Source organism: Penicillium coprophilum (genome assembly GCF_028826855.1).
Source record: "Penicillium coprophilum strain IBT 35676 chromosome Unknown utg000006l_segment0_segment0, whole genome shotgun sequence".
Taxonomy (NCBI): domain Eukaryota; kingdom Fungi; phylum Ascomycota; class Eurotiomycetes; order Eurotiales; family Aspergillaceae; genus Penicillium; species Penicillium coprophilum.
The window spans coordinates 3,304,808-3,323,790 of NW_026622725.1; the positions used below are offsets into that span (position 1 = coordinate 3,304,808).

General features: G+C 48.4%; 7 protein-coding genes across 7 annotated transcripts; 4 read left to right on the plus strand and 3 right to left on the minus strand.

Annotated features, from left to right (window-relative positions):
* Positions 1-598: 598 nt before the first annotated feature.
* N7500_010229 (MFS transporter) lies at positions 599-2,425 on the plus strand (the record flags this gene model as incomplete). The annotated part of the gene is made up of 1 exon (XM_056681367.1): positions 599-2,425. The coding sequence occupies one exon, from the start codon at positions 599-601 to the stop codon at positions 2,423-2,425; it is 1,827 nt and encodes a 608-aa protein (XP_056528749.1).
* A 659-nt stretch (positions 2,426-3,084) lies between these two features.
* Positions 3,085-4,069, plus strand: N7500_010230 (putative DSBA family oxidoreductase; the record flags this gene model as incomplete). The annotated part of the gene is made up of 6 exons (XM_056681368.1): positions 3,085-3,118; positions 3,190-3,268; positions 3,316-3,356; positions 3,435-3,562; positions 3,617-3,933; positions 3,991-4,069. The coding sequence occupies 6 exons, from the start codon at positions 3,085-3,087 to the stop codon at positions 4,067-4,069; spliced, it is 678 nt and encodes a 225-aa protein (XP_056528750.1).
* A 1,186-nt stretch (positions 4,070-5,255) lies between these two features.
* On the plus strand, positions 5,256-6,955 carry N7500_010231 (uncharacterized protein; the record flags this gene model as incomplete). The annotated part of the gene is made up of 4 exons (XM_056681369.1): positions 5,256-5,366; positions 5,469-6,304; positions 6,368-6,872; positions 6,926-6,955. The coding sequence occupies 4 exons, from the start codon at positions 5,256-5,258 to the stop codon at positions 6,953-6,955; spliced, it is 1,482 nt and encodes a 493-aa protein (XP_056528751.1).
* Positions 6,956-7,474: 519 nt separating this feature from the next.
* N7500_010232 (NAD(P)-dependent oxidoreductase) lies at positions 7,475-8,503 on the plus strand (the record flags this gene model as incomplete). Its single annotated transcript, XM_056681370.1, has 2 exons — positions 7,475-7,522; positions 7,604-8,503. The coding sequence occupies 2 exons, from the start codon at positions 7,475-7,477 to the stop codon at positions 8,501-8,503; spliced, it is 948 nt and encodes a 315-aa protein (XP_056528752.1).
* A 224-nt stretch (positions 8,504-8,727) lies between these two features.
* N7500_010233 (sugar porter family MFS transporter) lies at positions 8,728-10,528 on the minus strand (the record flags this gene model as incomplete). Its single annotated transcript, XM_056681371.1, has 3 exons — positions 8,728-10,092; positions 10,145-10,260; positions 10,315-10,528. The coding sequence occupies 3 exons, from the start codon at positions 10,526-10,528 to the stop codon at positions 8,728-8,730; spliced, it is 1,695 nt and encodes a 564-aa protein (XP_056528753.1).
* A 3,259-nt stretch (positions 10,529-13,787) lies between these two features.
* N7500_010234 (putative GTPase NOG1) lies at positions 13,788-16,046 on the minus strand (the record flags this gene model as incomplete). The annotated part of the gene is made up of 5 exons (XM_056681372.1): positions 13,788-13,829; positions 13,889-15,573; positions 15,630-15,731; positions 15,842-15,950; positions 16,026-16,046. 5 exons carry the CDS (start codon positions 16,044-16,046, stop codon positions 13,788-13,790), a joined length of 1,959 nt encoding a protein of 652 aa, XP_056528754.1.
* A 567-nt stretch (positions 16,047-16,613) lies between these two features.
* Positions 16,614-17,679, minus strand: N7500_010235 (polyamine acetyltransferase; the record flags this gene model as incomplete). Its single annotated transcript, XM_056681373.1, has 3 exons — positions 16,614-16,649; positions 16,698-17,150; positions 17,290-17,679. 3 exons carry the CDS (start codon positions 17,677-17,679, stop codon positions 16,614-16,616), a joined length of 879 nt encoding a protein of 292 aa, XP_056528755.1.
* Between the last annotated feature and the right edge of the window lie 1,304 nt (positions 17,680-18,983).

Sequence of the window (18,983 nt, forward strand, 5' to 3'; positions counted from 1 at the left end):
ATTTTACTTTTTCTGCCGTCCTAAATTCAGGCATTCAGGCATCCAATCACCCTCAAAGGGGGTTTTGAGCCCAGAGTCCTATAAGTCTTCGTAGGGCGGCCGGGCAATCCAAAGTTACGGGTGGAAAGGCAGCCATTTCTGGCCTCAAAAGCGGTCATTTTCGGTGTTAACACTACAGGTCCTCATTTTCTGGTTGTACAGTTCAAGGATTGATATCTGCCAAGCCATCCAAGCCTTCGGGGAGCCGTGGACATGGCGTCCGGGCCGGCATTGTGCCCAGTCAGGTTGGTCCGGGCCTTACAATGGGCTCCACTGAAAATTTGTGCAACGGCAATAGAATTGCCGAGATATATTCCAGAGACAGTGGGGGAATGAAAGGATTATTCAATTATTAATAATAAAATTCCTGGTAAGAATTCTTAGGGAGATTAGATCAAGCCGAGTAACACCGAGGCTCTTTTCGGTTATGCTTGATATCTCTTTTTCTTGTATCTGATATTCCATTCTCGTCGATCTTGCTATTTTAGCTACAACTTATATCTCGTAGATATACCACCGTTCCACCAAATTGCATAGCTCCCGATCCGAGCCCAGCAGCATGACAGTTCCCACCGACGGGGGCGAGGCCATGCTGCCTTCCAAAATCCCTTTCTGGCGCCTGGTCTTCGATCAAAAGGTCGTCACCGAGGAAGTCATGCAATTTCCATATACAGGCTCAGGCACTGAAGATGATCCATATGCCGTGGTCTGGATCCCTGCCGACCCACGCAATCCCATGAATTTCCCTCCGATCAGGAAGTGGTCTATCACAATCCTGGTATCATTCGTGACTCTCGCAGTGTCATTGGTCTCATCCGCATTCTCAGGCGGAATGAGCCAGATCATGAAGGACTTTGGTGCTGCCCAGGAAATTGTTATTCTAGGAGTGTCGCTCTTCGTGCTTGGTTTTGCTATCGGACCGTTGATCTGGGCACCCCTTAGTGAGATCTTCGGTCGGAGACATATCTTTACCATCTCTTTTATGTTCCTGACTGCTTTCAATGCCGGTGCGGCTGGTGCAAAGAACATTGAAACACTCATTATATTGCGTTTCCTGGCTGGTTCCTTTGGATCTTCGCCCTTTGGAAATGGAGGCGGCACTATTGCAGACATGTTCCCGGCCTCTCAGCGTGGGATCGCGATTAGTCTTTTTGCTGCTGCTCCTTTCTTGGGACCGACCCTAGGCCCTGTGATTGGAGGGTTCCTCGCTACCGCTGCTGGCTGGAGGTGGGTAGAGGGACTCTTGGCTGCGTTCTCGGGTGCGCTTTGGCTATGTATCATTTTCTTGTTGCCAGAGACATATGCGCCTGTCCTTCTACGCCGTCGCGCAGAAAAGATGTCTGCCTTGACTGGCAAAGTCTATCGTAGTCAATCTGACATCGACCGTGGCCCGGCCCCTTTGGGTAAGACGTTGAAGACCGCGCTTTCCCGTCCATGGATCCTGCTATCTTGTGAGCCAATTGTGCTGCTTTTCTCTATTTATATGGCAATCATTTACGGCACACTCTATATGCTCTTCGCCGCCTATCCAATTGTCTTCCAAGAAGTCCGCGGCTGGAGCGAAGGCGTCGGCGGTCTCGCCTTCCTCGGCATCCTTGTCGGTATGCTCATGGCCGTGGTATACACATTCCCTGAGAACTTCCGCTACGCCAAAAAGTGCAGCCAGACCACCGACCGACTCGCTCCTGAACTAAGATTACCCCCAAGCATGGTAGGCGGTATAGCTCTACCAATCGGTTTATTCTGGTTCGCCTGGACCAACTCACCTAGCATTCACTGGATGGCCTCAGTCGCAGCAGGCGCCCCCTTCGGTTTCGGTATGGTCCTCGTCTTCCTTAGCGTGTTCAACTACCTCATCGATTCGTACACGATATTCTCTGCCTCCGTGCTAGCCGCAAACTCTGCCCTCCGCTCACTGTTCGGCATGGCCTTCCCGCTTTTCACAACGTATATGTACCACAACCTGGGAATTCACTGGGCCTCGTCGATCCCGGCTTTCTTGGCGCTTGCGTGCGTGCCCTTCCCGTTCATCTTCTACAAATATGGTGCGCGCATCAGAAAGCGCTGCAAATACGCTTCTGAGGCGGATGCATTCATGCGCCGCCTTGCGGAAAGAAACCAGGCAGCTCGCCGTGAACAGCCTGACTTGGAGAATGATAAGCAGACAGACTCGGTGGTCCTGGTTCCTGCTGATGAGGACTCCAGCGATACTGATACTTTGTCTGCTGTTTCATCTCGTGGTACGGTCGCACGTTATGCGTCCCGCGCGTCTCGGCAGTCAGGGCGGTCTTTACGTCGCATTGCGACTGCGACACAATATGAGGAGAACCCTTACGACTTGGATCTGGTCAATACTCGACATTCGGCTATTAGCCGCAGGGATTGAGCGGAGGGTCGTGGGTGACTTAACTTTTATGCTCTCTCGTATTCCATGAATGCTTCGTGCGATCTCGGCCCAGTACAGTAGCAATTTTATCAGACCATTTCAAAATGGAACGCGGAAATTGTTCTCGGTTTGGTCAACAGACAAGACCACGAACCCCCCCCGGCCGCCTCTGGCGCTGAGTCCTGCCGCACGAGGCACAGCCTAGGGATCTCCAGCTTCCTTTGAGGAAAACGCCAGCAAAAGCCAGACTTGAATATAAGTTTGAACACTCTTCGATTCTAGTCAATTTTGAATCGCTACTAAGTAGCGATCCTATTCTGACATGTGTTGGGCCGGCGCAAACTGCAAAATCATTAGCTATTCAATATACCCTAATTTTAATACATTCAAAAGAAGCCATATCGGCTTTCAACTTCTGTTTTGTTTTTAAAGTAATATAATATCACAATAACGCCAAGCGCGACAGTAGAGAGTTGACAATTTGGACGAATTAAATTGATCACTCATCATCGGCCTGGGCACCTCGGTCCATCTCCACCTCGGCCCCAACGTCCTCACTATATACTCCGTATGATCATCTCATCTTTTGCTGACTTACCTACACCTCGCGGTAATACTGGATTAAATAGAATATAATTATTGATCCATAATTATTCGTCATGTCTGGCAAGATTGACGCCTACGTTGACTGCGGTATGCAAGCCCCCAGCCCCACCCCCCTGTATCGCGCCTTGAAGTCCATTCGTTAACGGCCGTTTCGACAGTATCGCCATACTCGTACTATGCGACAATTTATCTACGGAAAAACCGCAAAGCTCTAGAGTCGCATGGGGTCGAGGTTGAGTATGCGCATCCCTGGTTGGCACATGGGATATTTGCTAACCGGACAGATTCCACCCGGTCTTTTTAGGCGGGATTAATGTTGGCTCAGGTATGCATTATCCCAAACATCATTCGGATTGCATTATCAAGCATTATCAATTAATAGAGCTACTCACACTTTGAACAGGCAACAAGCCCCCTTGGACACTCCCTGCCAAAGCAGCGTACTCCAAATTCGACTCGGAGCGAGCATGCAAATACTTTGGAGTCCCGCAGACCCAAACACCAGATTTCTTCCCGATCCTCTCAATTATGGTGAGTATTATGCTTTATATATTTTGGCATGCTTCTCCGTCACTAACCGACTAGCCTCAACGATGCATGATCTACATCAAGAAGCACTTCCCACGCGAGAGATACGAAACAACTTTCCTGTTGCTGTGGGAGTGGATGTACTACAAAAATATCGACATCAGCAAGCCGGAGAAACTAGCTGAGCTAATCCAGAGCAACGGGTTCTCCGACTCGGAAGTCAAGGAGATCATAGCCGCGGCGTCATCCCCGGAGATCAAGCAGGCTTTGACAGATAATACGCAGACTGCTCTTGATACGGGGGCTTATGGTGCGCCGTGGTTTTGGGTACGGAATGCTGAGGGTAAGGAGGAGCCATTTTTCGGTAGCGATCGGTAGGTCTTATGTGGTCTCTGTGCTCTGTGCGATCGATAGATGCTAATCTGTTATAGGTTTGCATTTATGTGGATGTATCTCGGATTGCCGTTTCAAGACGTTGCGATCATTGAAAAAGAGAAGTCAAAGCTTTAGGGTGGCTATGACCTGGTGACATGTTGAATATCAGATCTTATCAAGTTCAGATTCCTATTGTTCTACTCCGTAGCCTCTTCTGGAGTTATTCCACTCCCAGACCGTCAAATATAATCAATCGGCAAGACTATTGCCAAGAGACGGCTCACGCACTCAAGGGAAGTTCTTGGCCGTCATTGATCACCTCTTCCCATCATGTTCAGAGATCTCCACATGAAAAGTTTTTGCGTGTTATAGCAGAACCCCCGTGAAGAGCTATTTTAATACAGGTAAACGCGCTACAGCTGATTTTTATACAGCTGGCTCTTTTCGGCGTCTTTTGTCCACATTACTCGTATCGCGCCCGAAACGGTCGCTCATTGCCCTAACGACCGGCCCCCAACTTTTAGCTGCTTATAAGTCAAAGATCAGCAACAGATATTCGGAGTAATATGGAGTATTTAGCCTAGTTTTATGCACCCCCCTGAAGACGTGACACGGCTCAACTACGGGCGACCAAATGTGTCATGTTTGGGCAAGGATTAATCGAGCCTCATCCACTATTTTTAGCCTTCGTCTTCGCCTTGGTTGCTAGGCTCTAGCTTATATTCTACTCATTTTCAGAATATTCTGTCTGGAGTTTTCTCTCCTCAAAAAGCTTTGAGACAGTCGGAGCAGGTGTCTCAACCGGCAGAATGTCAGGTATGGCTTCCTTCGAAGATATCGAATTACTACCGGTTCCACGTCACTCCTACAGTGCAGAGCGTCTCATTCAGAATGTACCGAAGGAGAGCTCAGGAGAAGGCACGGAGAAATCCTCATTGAGAGAAAAACAAACTAAATTTGAGAACAAACCCCATCGAGGCAGCGATCGGTTCAAAGGCTGGAAATTCACCCTATTTTTAGCCTTCATCACGAGCTTGGTCGTTCTATCCTTCAATTTGGGCTTTCTGGTCTACACTACGACGCATTCGCAAAAAGACGACATAAAACGTTACACTTCTCAGTATCAATGGGAATACCATGAGCTAGGAGAACACCATGACAGAAACAAAGTTCTATATGAAGGCGACTGCGAAAAGGTGCATCACTTGAGCATCGGACTTCATCTACTCGTCAACTCATTGAGTACTTCTCTATTGAGTGCCAGTAATTACGGAATGGTAGGTGTATCTGCATGGACAATATGCTAGAACAGTAAGCTGACATGTTCTTCCAGCAATGTTTAGCTGCCCCTACACGACAAGCTATAGATCGAGCACACCGCCAGGGTTCGTGGCTCGATATTGGCGTGCCGAGTGTGCGCAATCTGTTTCGGGTATCTGTAGGGCGTTCATTATTGTGGATATGTCTGGTGTCCTCATCACTGCCCTTCCATTTGATGTATAAGATCACCCATCTCTTGACACTATCAGTGTAGCTATTAACTCGGTATCCTAGATACAATTCGGCAATCTACGAAACAACTGCAGCCTCTGCCTACGACATCTTCGCTGGCAGCGGATCTCTCACACAACAAAATTCGTCCGATCTGCTGTTGAAAGGCTCCGACTCACCAAGTAAGAGCCGGTCACTCTATGACCTTTCCACAGCACGAAATGATACAGTGGAATATCTAAATAAGACTGACTGTCTCAACGCATTTGGGAAAACCTACCAGTCCGCATATAGAAAGCTCCTCCTAGTGGATACGAATATAACAGACAACAACACATACACCCTTGTCGGTACCCAGGATGTCTTTAGCCCGCATGAAACATTTTTCGGTGGATATCCAGGACCATACGAATGGCTATGTCCCCTCAGCTGGGAAGAGACCTGCAGCAGCTCATACCTCCCCATCATCCAAGCGAAAATCGCCAATAATACTTGGACAGTACAGGACCGGGGTCCTAGCTCTGGCTCCCACAAAGTAGACTCATGCTTGGCTGAGAAAGCACCGCAGTACTGTAAACTGCAGTATTCATTGCCTCTCACTATTGTGGTCATTGCGTTCAATCTCGTCAAAACCGCCGTCTTGCTCTATATGTGGCTCGGGATGACCGATGCTCCTATTTTGACAATTGGCGATGCCGTGGCTTCCTTCCTACGTTGTCCGGACCCGTACACGCAGGGTTGCTGCCTTCTCACCAAAAGCAAGGTCGAATCCAGCGACCAGTCCCAATCAAAGTGGCGCAGTCTAGCGCCATTTGCTGAGAGGCACAGGACATGGAGCTCGGCAGTCTCTTCTCGACGGTGGGCATTCAGCATAGTACTGTAAGCCAAACATATAACTTCCATTATCTTGATGTCAGTCAGTTTTAATCATTTCCTTTCTAGCTGGATTCTCGCCATCACCGTGTCCCTTAGCCTACTGGCATATGGCCTCTCACAGATCGGATCAGGCGTCAATATCTGGAAACAACAACTCGGCACCATCACCGCTGACACCTTAATCAAAGGAGGTATCTGGCCTGACACTTTCCTTGCTAATGTCCTTATCGCCAACGCCCCACAACTCATATTCTCATTCCTCTACTTCGCCTTCAACGCCTTGTTAACTGCAATGACCCTCGCTGCCGAATGGAGTAGCTACGCAACCCACCATAAGGGCCTCCGTGTCTCGAACAATCCCCAGCTCGCCCAGCGCAGTAACTACTTCCTCTCGATCCCATATCGCTATGCAACGCCCCTCATACTAGTTTCGGGTATTCTCCATTGGCTGATCTCGCAAAGCTTGTTTATGGTCGGGGTCGAGGCTTTTGACTCAGATATGGTGCGCAATCCACCGCGGGATGTAATTACGTGTGGATACTCACCTGTTGCGATCGTTTGTTCTATTGTGGTTGGTGGCTGCATGTTTGCTTGTATGGTTGGACTTGGTCTCCGAAGCTTTAGTTCTGTGATGCCCGTGGCAGGAAGTTGTAGTTTGGCAATTTCTGCCGCTTGTCATCCGAATTTTGATCCTAATTGGGGGGAGATGGGCATGGAGAGAGGAATTCGGAATGTGAGGATGAGGATATGGCGCTTTTGCCTGTTAAATGGGGTGTTGTTTCGGTTGGTCCTATACAACACTGTACTTTTACATCGGAAGAAGTCGATGAAGCTATGATAGGCTCACAATATCAGTGAGAGGATATGTGCCCTTAACATGAGACCCTACTCCATTCGGGTATATGGTCTTACGGCTAGACGTAGACTAACATACCTTTTTTTGAGGGATACTCATATAACGATCATATTAGAAACACATTTCCAACACATCGAGAGCAGAGATCTATGTGGTAAACTGACATGGTTACTTCGCGATGTAGTATACTTCTTCCGTAACCGGCTAAGCTCTAACCCACTGTACCCCACACTATAAAGTTCCCGATTATCCCGATACTTCCATCTTACACAGTCCTCTATCATATTCACATCTATCAGATACATACAATAGCAATCATGACCGCACCTAGAGTCGCATGGATCGGCCTCGGCAACATCGGTCGTGTAAGTCACCTCCCACATCCTCATCCTCATCTCCATCCCCCCGCATTCCAAAGACCACCCCAATCTAACCCACTATATAAGGGCATGAGCCAAAACATCTCCAAAAAAGGCCCCCAAACCGGACCCCTCCTCCTATACAACCGCACAACAGCACGAGCAACAGCCCACGCCTCAAACCTCCCCAACACCAAAGTCGTAACAACCCTCGCCGAAGCCGTAACACAATCCGACGTCATCTTCACCTGTGTCGGCGATGACGCAGCTCTAAACTCAATCGTCACGGCAATCCTCTCAGACCCCTCAATCCCGCAAGACCTATCAGACAAGACCTTCGTCGACTGCTCAACCGTGCACCCCGATACATCGCGCCATACCGAAACAGCGTTCAACGCACGGGGAGCTGGGTTCGTCGCGTGTCCTGTATTCGGGGCACCGAATATGGCGGATGCGGGTCTACTCATTGTCGTTCCGGCCGGGAAGCGAGCGGCGATTGAGAAGGCGCGGCCGTTCTTCGACGGGGTCGTTGCTAAGAAGACGATTGATCTTTCTGCGGGGAAGGGAGGGGATGTTGATGTTGGACGGGCTTCTACGCTGAAAGTATTGGGTAATACGGTGATTCTCAATACTGTGGGTGTTCTTGCGGAGGCGCTTGTTGCTGCTGAGGCGTCTGGACTTGGGGTTGAGCCGTTGCGGGAATGGTTGGGGATCTTTGCACCGGGGCCGCTTTCTAGTTATGCGGAGAGGATGGTTGGTGGGGATTATTGTACTCGGGAGGAACCGTTGTTTGCGGTTGATCTTGCTCGGAAGGATCTAGGGCATGCGTATGGAATTGCGAAGGAGGGAGGTCTGCGGATGAAGAATGTCGAAGTTATGGATGGACTTCTGGAGGTGGTTAAGGAGGAGAGGGGGGCTAAGGGAGATGTTGCTGCTGTTTATGGGGCTGTTAGAAAGGGAGCCGGGATGGAATTTGGAAATCAATAAGAGCGGAGGATTATTGAGAAAGTATTATCAATCGGATAAAAAGAAATAAGATTGCTAAAACAAGGCTTGCTCGTAATGCTATTAAATCATGGTCTCCCTTAGGATATGGTGGAGACTCAGCTAATCAAGGAGTAGAGTTAATTATCAACACAGAATTTTGAAGGAAAAAAAGGCAACCACAGAAATGATGCGCGATACGCGCTATGCTGTCAGTCATCATCACATTACTCCTCGCGGATTTCGTGAGTGTCGTCGTGGTGCTGGTGCTCGCTGAGGCCAGCCTCACCCGCCTTGGGACCCTGAATGGAAGCTCGGTGCAGGTCGGCAACGATGCCCTCGGGAGGGACCCAGCTAGAGGACTTCCAGGGCTTGACGTGAAGAACGTACATGGTGTCGACCTCCTCGAGGGACCGGCCCTGGGTCTCGTTGACAAAGAAGAAGACAACGAGAATGGCGAGGAAGCAGCAGGCAGCGAAGACGTAGCCGTAGCGGAAGTCGATGGTGTTGGAGATGAAGGGGGTGAAGAAGGAGATCAGGAAGTTCCAGGTCCAGTTGGCAGCAGTAGCAACACCCATGCAGACAGCACGGTACTTGAAGGGGTACATCTCACCACAGATAGCCCAGACAATAGGACCCCAGGTGGTGGCGAAGCCGACAATGAAGAAACAGGTGAAGACAATCATGACAACACCGGCAGAGTGGTTGGAGGGGTCATCGTTCAGGATCTCGTGGCCGACGGAGGCCCAGACCATGAAGCAAATGAACATCCAAGCGGCACCATACATCAGGCACTTGCGGCGACCATAGTGCTCGACGATGTACAGACCGGGGAGGGTCATACCGAAGTTAACAGCACCGAGAATGATGGAGGTGACGTAAGAGTTGTCAAGACCGATACCCTGGAAGATACTGGTTCCGTAGTAGAAGATGAAGTTCGCACCGGTCAACTGTTGCAAAGACTGCAGAGCAATGCCGAGCAAGATACGGTGCATCATGCGGGGACCGGTGAAGACCTCTTGCCAGGGAGCGTCGCCATGGGCAAGCTCCTCCTCAAGCTTCTGCTTCATATCGGCCATCTCCTGGGCAACGACACGGTGGTTTTGGGGGACACCGTAGAGCTTGCACATGACATTACGGGCCTCTTCGGTACGACCGTGGCGGTAGGCGAAACGAGGGGACTCGGGCAAGAACAAGGTACCGATACCAAGAATAAGGGGCCAGGCAAAGCCAATGCCCATGGTGATGCGCCACGAGGCGTCATTGTCGAGACTCTCAGTGCCGAAGTTGACAATATAAGAGATAAAGATACCGAAGGCGACGAACAGCTGGAAAGCACTGACCATGGCGCCGCGGACCTGGCGAGGTGCAGATTCCGACTGGTACATGGGGACGACACTGGAAAGGGCACCGACACCCAAACCAGCAACCCAACGACCGAGAGCAATTTGGTACCACTTGTCGGTAGTAGCAATCTGCACAATAATACCGACGATGTGGAGGAGGGCCCAGAAGGAGATGGAGAATTTGCGACCAATGCGGTCCGCAATGGGGGCAGCCACCAGGGCACCAATCATAGTTCCGATAGAGAGCTAATAGAGTTTAGTATTCTATAACTTGCATGTTTTGGGGAGTTCAACGTACCAGGCCAACAATCAGACCGTTGCGAACGTTGCTGAACTCATATTCTCCAGTGGCGGCATTATGCTCGGCGAAACGTTGCTTGAAGTCAACCATAGTAGTGAAACCCGAGATTTGACCTAAGATGGGTTAACAACGTTGCATCCATTGTGAAAGGCTGGTGTAACACTTACCAGTAGAGTATCCGAAGATGAAACCACCCATCGAGACACACAGACCCAGGATAAACGAACGCCATGTCAGGTACTTGACAGGGCTATCATCCAGAGTAAGATCATCCTTCTCGGCAGTAGTCGAGTCCGCACGAGCCGGAGTAGCGGCCTGGGAAGAGAATTGAGATTCAGACTTCCCAGGCTTTATCTTATCCATAAAGGTAGAGATACCCATATTGAACAGATTCAAAAATAAATAGAAGGTTGAGAAAAGAAAGGGGAAGAAGGAAAATGGAGGAATTAAATAGTCCCCTTGGGAAGGCTCTTTGGGGTACCGTGGATACCAGGTACAGCAAAAAACGGGGGCCCGGATCTAGTCCCAGGTTTTTTTATGTAAATGCGGATGCAATGGGGTGGTAAGTTGGTAAATTTCACTCCACAGACTAGGAAAAAGTCTGTTTCGGTCTTTTTCAATCTCTAGCGTCATGTACTCCGTGTTTAGGTACCTTTCCCTGGAGAAGGGGAATCTTAGGAATGCACGTGAACGGAATACATATGCTATATTGATACGGTATAATGTGTTCTGTTCAGATATGATATTGGGTATGCCATTGCGTTGATGCTTCCTAGATATCCAAAGCTACTCTGTATACTCCGATGGAAAGAACAATAAACACGGAATACATAAAATCTCACTGATCACCCGACCTTCTTGCCACCTTCTAGAAACATGCGGGACAGCTACATAGTCTGGGTCCTCGCAAATGTACGAATGAGAATACAGTGCCTGAATAGCCGGATTATTTCCACGTAACGATGACCATGACACCTGGAGACTTATGGTTCAGATTCCTAGCTACGGAGCACAATATCAATAAATCACTCATGTCTACTAAAGTGACGTATATTCATAGGGGATCTCCCTTAGATCGGGTCCTGGTGCCGGGTTTTCTACGGGGAGTACCGGGATATGTATAGATTGAAAACTGTGCGAGCATGCAATTTACTCTACAACCTTGGAAAAGTCCAAATGGAAATGAAAGGCAACTGAAACCGGGTGGACTCTCCAAGAAACGAAAGTAAAAACCAGAAAAAACAAAAACAAAAACAAAAAAAAATGGAATACCAATAAAAAGGGAGAATGCTGGTTTACCGAGTGGGTCATAGATGCGTGGACACTGCGCTCTACCCGGTCAAAGGGGCGCTGATCATACTTAAAATTGAGAGCTTAAGAACATCTGATTGCAGTATATAGCTTATCTATAGACAGACCGGGAAAAAGAAGCTTCAAACAGAGAGGGAGGCAGTCCCATTTATATCTTTGAACAGATTCCAATGACTCAAAACGTGCTGATAAGAAAGCTCCCAAGTTGGACATGTCTAAACAGCGTAGACCCACTACCGGTGAGGCTTCGGTCGACTCCTACGCAGAGATTTCCGATCTGTTGATTTTTGGTCCCCACTTTTTCTCAATCGGCACACCGAACGTGCTTGCTATCCCGAGCCGATAACAATCCCGACTACAATCCCGAGTCGGGCTGCCGACCCTGGCTGAAAACATCCATGGAACCACACAACACCTTGTGCAATATATGGCCTCAAATCTCACAAATATTTACAAACACTTGTTGAATACTGAACTCTAGCATGATTCTATTCTCCTATGATTGTTTGCGTTTTGTTATGTTCGGCATGTCTTTCTCGGCATCCCTTGTTCGGCTTAGACCCATAAAAAATTGCCCCTAGAAAAAAAACTCTGACTGCAAGTGCCCAGGTGCCAATCCCCTGCCAATGGATATTATTAATAGCTAGGGTCAGACCACCAAAAGAGAAAAGAGTAAAATCTCTGTGGGCACTCTAAACCTCCTCCGGTTAGCCTCCGACTGAAAAATGGGAGATAGGAAAAATAGACCCAATCACCATTCATTTCACCTTAGTGGCATCTACCTACATACATATGTACATCTCATGTACCCGAGCTGATTTTTTCATGCTATGCTACATTAGACTAGTTTTTTCGGGCAAGCCCGGAAGACTTTGTGTACTTTGTATGCTGTAAGTAGTACAATTTACAATCCGTCCATAGAATAGGGAGTGTAAAATTCTTAGGTCCTTGTAACAAGTCATCCTCACGAATCCTCATGATGTCTGATTTAAGAATCCAGGACAGGGATTTAGAGTTTATGTGATAATATCAGATCCTCACACTCTATAAGATTATATGAGTGAACCGCAATGTCTTGAAACAAACCAAAATTGGACACGAATAATGCCTCATCCAGGAAAGTCTAGGCACCTAATCTAATATTCCAAAGCCACAGTGGTCCTACAAAGAACCATAATGACGTCTAGTAAGTCTGGTGTAGGTTGCATTAATACTTATGTGCAGCATATGTACCACAAAGCCTCCTAAACAGGCAACCCCGCCTCCCTCAATGAGACGCAATGGCTGTATTGCACCGGGTGGCAATGCTTGTCTCTAGACCAACTTATCGGAAAGATGCAGCGAGGGAAATGGCGCTTTGTTCTTGTTTGGCACATGTTGCATGCCGTCATTACTCCGTATCCCGTGCTCGGTTAGTAGCCGACCTCTGGAGAGACGCTATCTGTCCCACGTCAATAATCGGCACTGGTACTATGATCTGCTCTAATGTAACAGTATTGATGGAATTTTCTTACAATGTATGGCCCAAATTATGCTTACAATATGGAACATATATTATCATCGCTTAGATGATAGATCTCAAGTCAACCGAGCTATCGTACTGTCTACATTTGTACAAATCATTCCTGCAGAACTCTAGACTACATTCTCTAGCTAAGTCCTATATTTTATTTACCTCGTAATAAGAACATTTGTTGTATGCTTATTTCGGTGCTTGCTATCCTCACACATTCCTTCGTTCTATCACATGGTATGGTTAGTCATTTTGTCAATCTGTACTACGCAGATGCCGGGCTATCCTTAACAAATCATCAAAATCATAGAAAAATCATATGATGAAGAATTGCTATTGACTATCAGCCCACAAGTCAGTAGATTCCCTTGTTGCACATCATCCAGTTCCCGGCGACACTAGCACGAGGATCCACCCGTCTACCCGCCAGGGAGTTAGCTACAATTACAATCTACTGCAAACGGGAAGGCTGATTAATAATGAAGATCCTAAAGAGACTTTGAGTCTCCAAAATGTAGTAGAGATAAAACCAAATATCATCATCTGTATTGGCGTTATATGCAAGATCATCAAGTCAAGAACTTTTCCGTCCTATTGACCAGGAGAACAACCTCCCACAAATCATTACTGTGTCTAAACTTGAAATCGTCCACAGTGAACAGTCGTGGAAACCAAAAATGCGCGTCAGAGGACGAGGAAACTCGGAGGGAAAAAAAAGAAATTGAAACATCAAACGCCCAACACCATTTTGCACCCGGTATCGAAACCAATGGACAAGGATTAAGAATGGGTGTCGTTTCAGCCGCGTCGGGGCTTCTAACGACGATCTGTCTTGCCCATACCACGCTTTCCGGAGTACTGTAAAGAAAATGATTAGCAAATAATACTGATATAGGAGATGATGTGGAATAACATACCAAGTGCTTCGCGAGAGACGCGGTTGTGTGACGATCAGCCTCACCAGCACGAGCCATACGGTTCATCTTCTTCTGGCCCAGCTTAGCCAGACGCTCGGCCTTATCACGGTTGCCGAATGTAGTGATACCGTCGAGACGACGATCAGTCACCGGTGTGTCGCGAGCGCGGCTCAAAGAGCGGAGAAGGGCCTTCTTAGGGTTCTCGTCAACGTCCATAGCGTCACCATCAGCAGTAGGCTCACGGAGAGTGCGGCCGCGAGGCTGGTTAGCGGCACGGGCACGAGAGCCAGCCGCATCGTTGTCGTAGCCAGCGGAGTCCAGACCTCTGGTCATCTCGGACAGCTTCTTGGCCTTGGCGCTGCGGGGGATGGCAGCACGGTTCTTGAGAGACTTGCGCATCTTGGCTTCGTTGCGCATCAGCACACGCTTCTCACGGATGAGATCGGCCTTCAAACGGGTGTCGGCGTCTTCGGCATCTTCCACGCTCTCGTCGGAATCGTAGTAGCCATCTGCCTCGAGCTTCTCTTCTTCCTCCTCGAGGGCAGCAAGCTTGCTCTCGATATCTGGATCCACAAAGTCGTAGATGTTCTTGCCCTTCCACACCTCGGGAATCTTGTCGTGGTTCCACTCGGCGTCGGCAAGAGTGTAGTCGCGCTGCATGTCGAAGTTGTAGACACCAGCACCGCCGTTCTCTTCTTCGATATCGCGCTCCAGTTTCCGGCGGTTGGGGTCGTTCTTGTCGTACTTCTTGAGATCTTTGACGCCCTCGGGAATGAAGGTCTCGCGCACACCGCCCATAGGCTGGGCCACGTGGATACGAGACAAAACGTCGCCGAGACGGCTGCCGGGGGTGGCAGAGGTGGAGCCAGACTTGAGCTTCTGGGAGACTCGCTCAGCAAGGAGCTTGTCACAGGCAGCGTTCTTGACGGCGGTCACACCCTCGGTGGTGGTGCAAGAAACCTGCAGCAGCTCGACATCCTCGGCCTTGAGAATATCCTGAAGTTGCTCCTGGTACTCAGGCTCCAGGTCCTCAGGACGGCGCACATCAATCTTGTTAACGACAATGAACACAATCTTGTTGGCGAACAAGGGCTTGATGCTGTGGAAAAGCTTGATCTGATCACCGACGGAGTATCCACACTGCTCGGAAAGATCCATGAAGTAGAGGATAGCGGACCGCAAGTGAGCAACAGCGGTGATAGATTGCATTTCAATGGTATTCATCTCCTCGAGAGGGTGGTCCAAAATTCCGGGGGTATCAATGGCCTGGAAACGGAGGTATTTGTAATCGAAATGGCCGACGAACAAACTCTTAGTGGTGAAAGCGTAGGGCTGAACATCGACATCTGCACGGGTGATATTGCGCAGGAAGCTCGACTTTCCGACGTTAGGGTATCCACAGATCAGAAGTGTACGAGTGTTGGGGTCGATCGAGGGCAGACGACCCAAGTGCTGGCGGACCTGCTCCAAGTAGACGAGGGGATCCTTCAGGCGGCGGGTGATGGTTGCCATGCGACCGAGGGCAGCACGCTTGAGCTGCTTGCACTGGAACAAAGACTGCGCATACTTGATGAGACGGACGTAATCGCGAGAGACGGTTTCAATAAGGTGCTTGGCGGTTGAGACTTGACCAAGGGCGATACGGAAGTGGTCGGCATCGTAAAGAGTGTTCATCAAATCCTTGTCTGGTGGATATTAGACCCCACCCGAATAGCTATATCGCCATGGGAGTTAGACTTACGGAAAGGATGGATATCCTGCAGGCGAGGGAATCCATCGAGAATGTGCTGGAACTTCTCACCGAAAGTCTCCTGTGTATATTTGACCTTTCTGGTGTAGAATCCTGATGGGAAATTTTTTGATCAGCGATTGTGCTTTATCGATAACCGCGATAACTTTTTTTTTTTTCATCTTGCCGCCATGTCGGATTAAACAGAATGATTGGGGTCGTACCTCTGATACGGCTGATCTTGAAACCAGCACGAATCTGTGTAGGAAGCTGTCTCTGAGTACGACTCAGGACAATATCCAGGAATTCCTGGTGTGTGGGCACAGGCGCAATCTATCAAGCGGTGAAAAACACATCAGCAATCTCTTCTGTCGAAGCGCAAAACTGCAGGAGGGATATTGGACTCACATCCTTCCACGTTGTCTTCATGGTGGGCAAAAGTCAGGAGTCAAATATGTTATGACTCTTGAAGTAATGCCGTGAGTGAAGGGTGTTGATAGAGTGGGTTTTTCTCCACGAAAAAATCGTCGGCAGTCCTTTTTTTCTGCCAGGCGGAGGACCAACGTGGGGGCTACTATTGGATCAACCATGATATAGGCGAGTCACGTGGTCTGGTATCGAACAAAAGGCCAAATGCTCCATGCAGGCTCGAGAATGTTATATTTGTATATTTATCTCAATCTCTTGCCATAATTCCAACCTCATGCTCATATATATTGAATTGTCGTCAACTATGGTACACAAGCCTTTGTGACCGATTCGGGAAGTCCAAGCCGTTTCTGCCCAGTTTCATAACAGTAATCCCGCCCACCCGAAGAAACTCCATTGCTTTTCTCGCGAAAGCCCGTCTAGGATAAACCCTTGAGATGAGACAAAAACATGGATGTGCGTACATAATAAAGGATATGCTAAACCCCTCTTGTGGTTTAACATGGTCCAAGTCGAAATGGTGCAAAATAAGAAAAGAAGGGGAAAAAAAGATACACGAAAACCTTCTTACTCCTCAATAGGCTCGGGACCAAACTCCAGGATCTAGTTGGGGTTAGTATATATTTGCTGATGGTCAGAAAGAGAACCTACCATATCAACCCAACCACCACCACCGAACTGGCACTTGCTAGGGCCGTGGGACTCGAAGCCAAATGACTCGTAGAAGGGAATCAAATGATCGTGTACAATGATTGCGATGCGATCGGCAATCTGGGCCTCTCTAATACGCTGGATATATGACTTCATCAATGTGCTTCCGACCTGCTTGCCCTGGTGCTTTGGATCCACAGCAAGTGAATGAATGGCAATAGTGCTGCCACCTTCTTCGTGGCCAACGGCTTGTCCGTCTTCGACGGACCAACGCTCGTTTTTCCAATTGACCGGAAGTCGCATCGACCGGTCTGTCACAATGGGCTCTGAAGTGCGAGTAGCAATGATGTGTCCAACGAGGGTCGGGCGGGGTTTGGCTTCTCCTTCCGCGAGCAGAGGAAGAGTGAAGAGGCCCAAACTAAGCTCGGGGCATCTGGTGAGACGGTAAACGAACTATCAAAGTTAGCAATGAAAGTCTCCAATAAGCTCGCCTAGCTCGCCTCCAGTTTGTATCAAATTGAGATAATTCAAATATTGAGGTGGTACTTTGTATTGGTGTAATGGATCTCTAAGATGATCCGGATAGCCATACCTTATCGTAAGAGCAACGCTCCTGCTCGGGGAAAGCTTCCTCTACTTTCACACAATCTTCCACATTAGATGCGGAGAGCAATTGGACAAAAGGATGGAGCTCATCCAGCTTTGTGCGGTTGTGGGAGGGTGGGCGGCGGAACCAGTATGGGAAATCGCTGGCGTCGTCATCCTGATCAGCCGCAGCATAGTCCTCATCCACATCGTCCTCATCCTCGTCATCATCGCTCGGAAACCCATTGGCTAGGGCAACTCCAGCATGGCCCATGATATGAGACAAGTCGGTCTTATTAGGGTTTCCGAGAGATAAGTCGTCCGCATTGGACAGCGGTCTCAGCCCGGAATCGTGGCCAGACATGGAATCGGAAAGGTATTCACTCCGATCGGACATTGTGAGGGATTGAGAAGTAGACTGGGGTATCGAGGGTCAGAGCGGCTGAGATGGAATTTTCTGGGGGTGAGACCAGGCTAGGGTGCCACAATCAATTGGAGTGCAGGGGGGACCCGGCTTGGTGGCGTAGATGAGGATGTGAATCTAGAACAGTGGGGATTAATTTCATGCAGGTGATTGGGACTAATATCGAGTCAAACAGAAAATGCCAATTTCAACATTACATGGTCAATTGGGATCTGTGTCTGGTCAAGGAAATCGAAAGTGCTTCCAACATTTCCCAGGTTGGGAAATGTTGGCAATTCCTAAGAATTTGCGACACTGTGCGCAAGGAGCGGTTTTGTGGAATTGGATTGAAGGGGGAATGAAGCGCTCTTACATGATTCAATTGATAGTTAAGAACTCTCTTCAATGGCCAGAGATGTGTTTCACGCAAAGTAGTCTCGGACGTGGAGAAGGAGGAACTTTTGCAGTGGCGGGGGAGTCCAGCCGATAAAGTACAGAGACCTATCAGTACGATCTCGCCCGCGTTCACTGTATAATTACATCGTATCCTCCGGTACTGTTACATGCACCCCCAAAGCGGTCTAAGTGAATTTCCTCCAGGGCTGGATTCTAGAACCCTTGGAATAACGTTCATCTGCAGCTCGTCCTCTTGGCTTCCCCGTTAGAGTACAGCTATGGCTTTTGGTTTATTGGAGGTTTCTGGAATTTTCTGTTCAGCATTTATCAATTTATTAATTCAGTGATGTTACTATCTAGATTCTAAGCATTAGTATCATCGACATACATTCATCCTGCTTGCAATTTTCTTTTTCCTTTTCTTTTGTTTTGATACTAAGACGAGAATCCAGTATAGAGTTGATTTTATGTTTTTTTTTCTTTGTTCTCTTATGTTGGACATAAGAAAGGGTTGTTGAATTGTACCAAGTTTGCTATTTATGACCACGCCGTGGTCGTTAATATATTTCTTAATAAGAGTATGCCCCCCTCGGGCCTCCATTCCACTGGGATGGCCTAGTTGAGTTTCTTACCCAATGTCTCAGTTCTCAATGCATTATACACAGTATGAAACCTGTATAGAACACATCCACTAAGATCTAACATAAATTGCAGAGTAGAGATGGTAGAGTTACTCCCAGACTTCAGCCCAACTCCTGGTCAGAAAAGACACTGAGATCGGGTTAGAATCCCGTGGAGATCGGCTTGATATCCAAGAACCTACAGAATAGAAATAGGCAGCCGGGTAAGGATTGGCTTGCACACAATATTTGAAGTAGCGGACAAAAGGATGAAATGTTTGT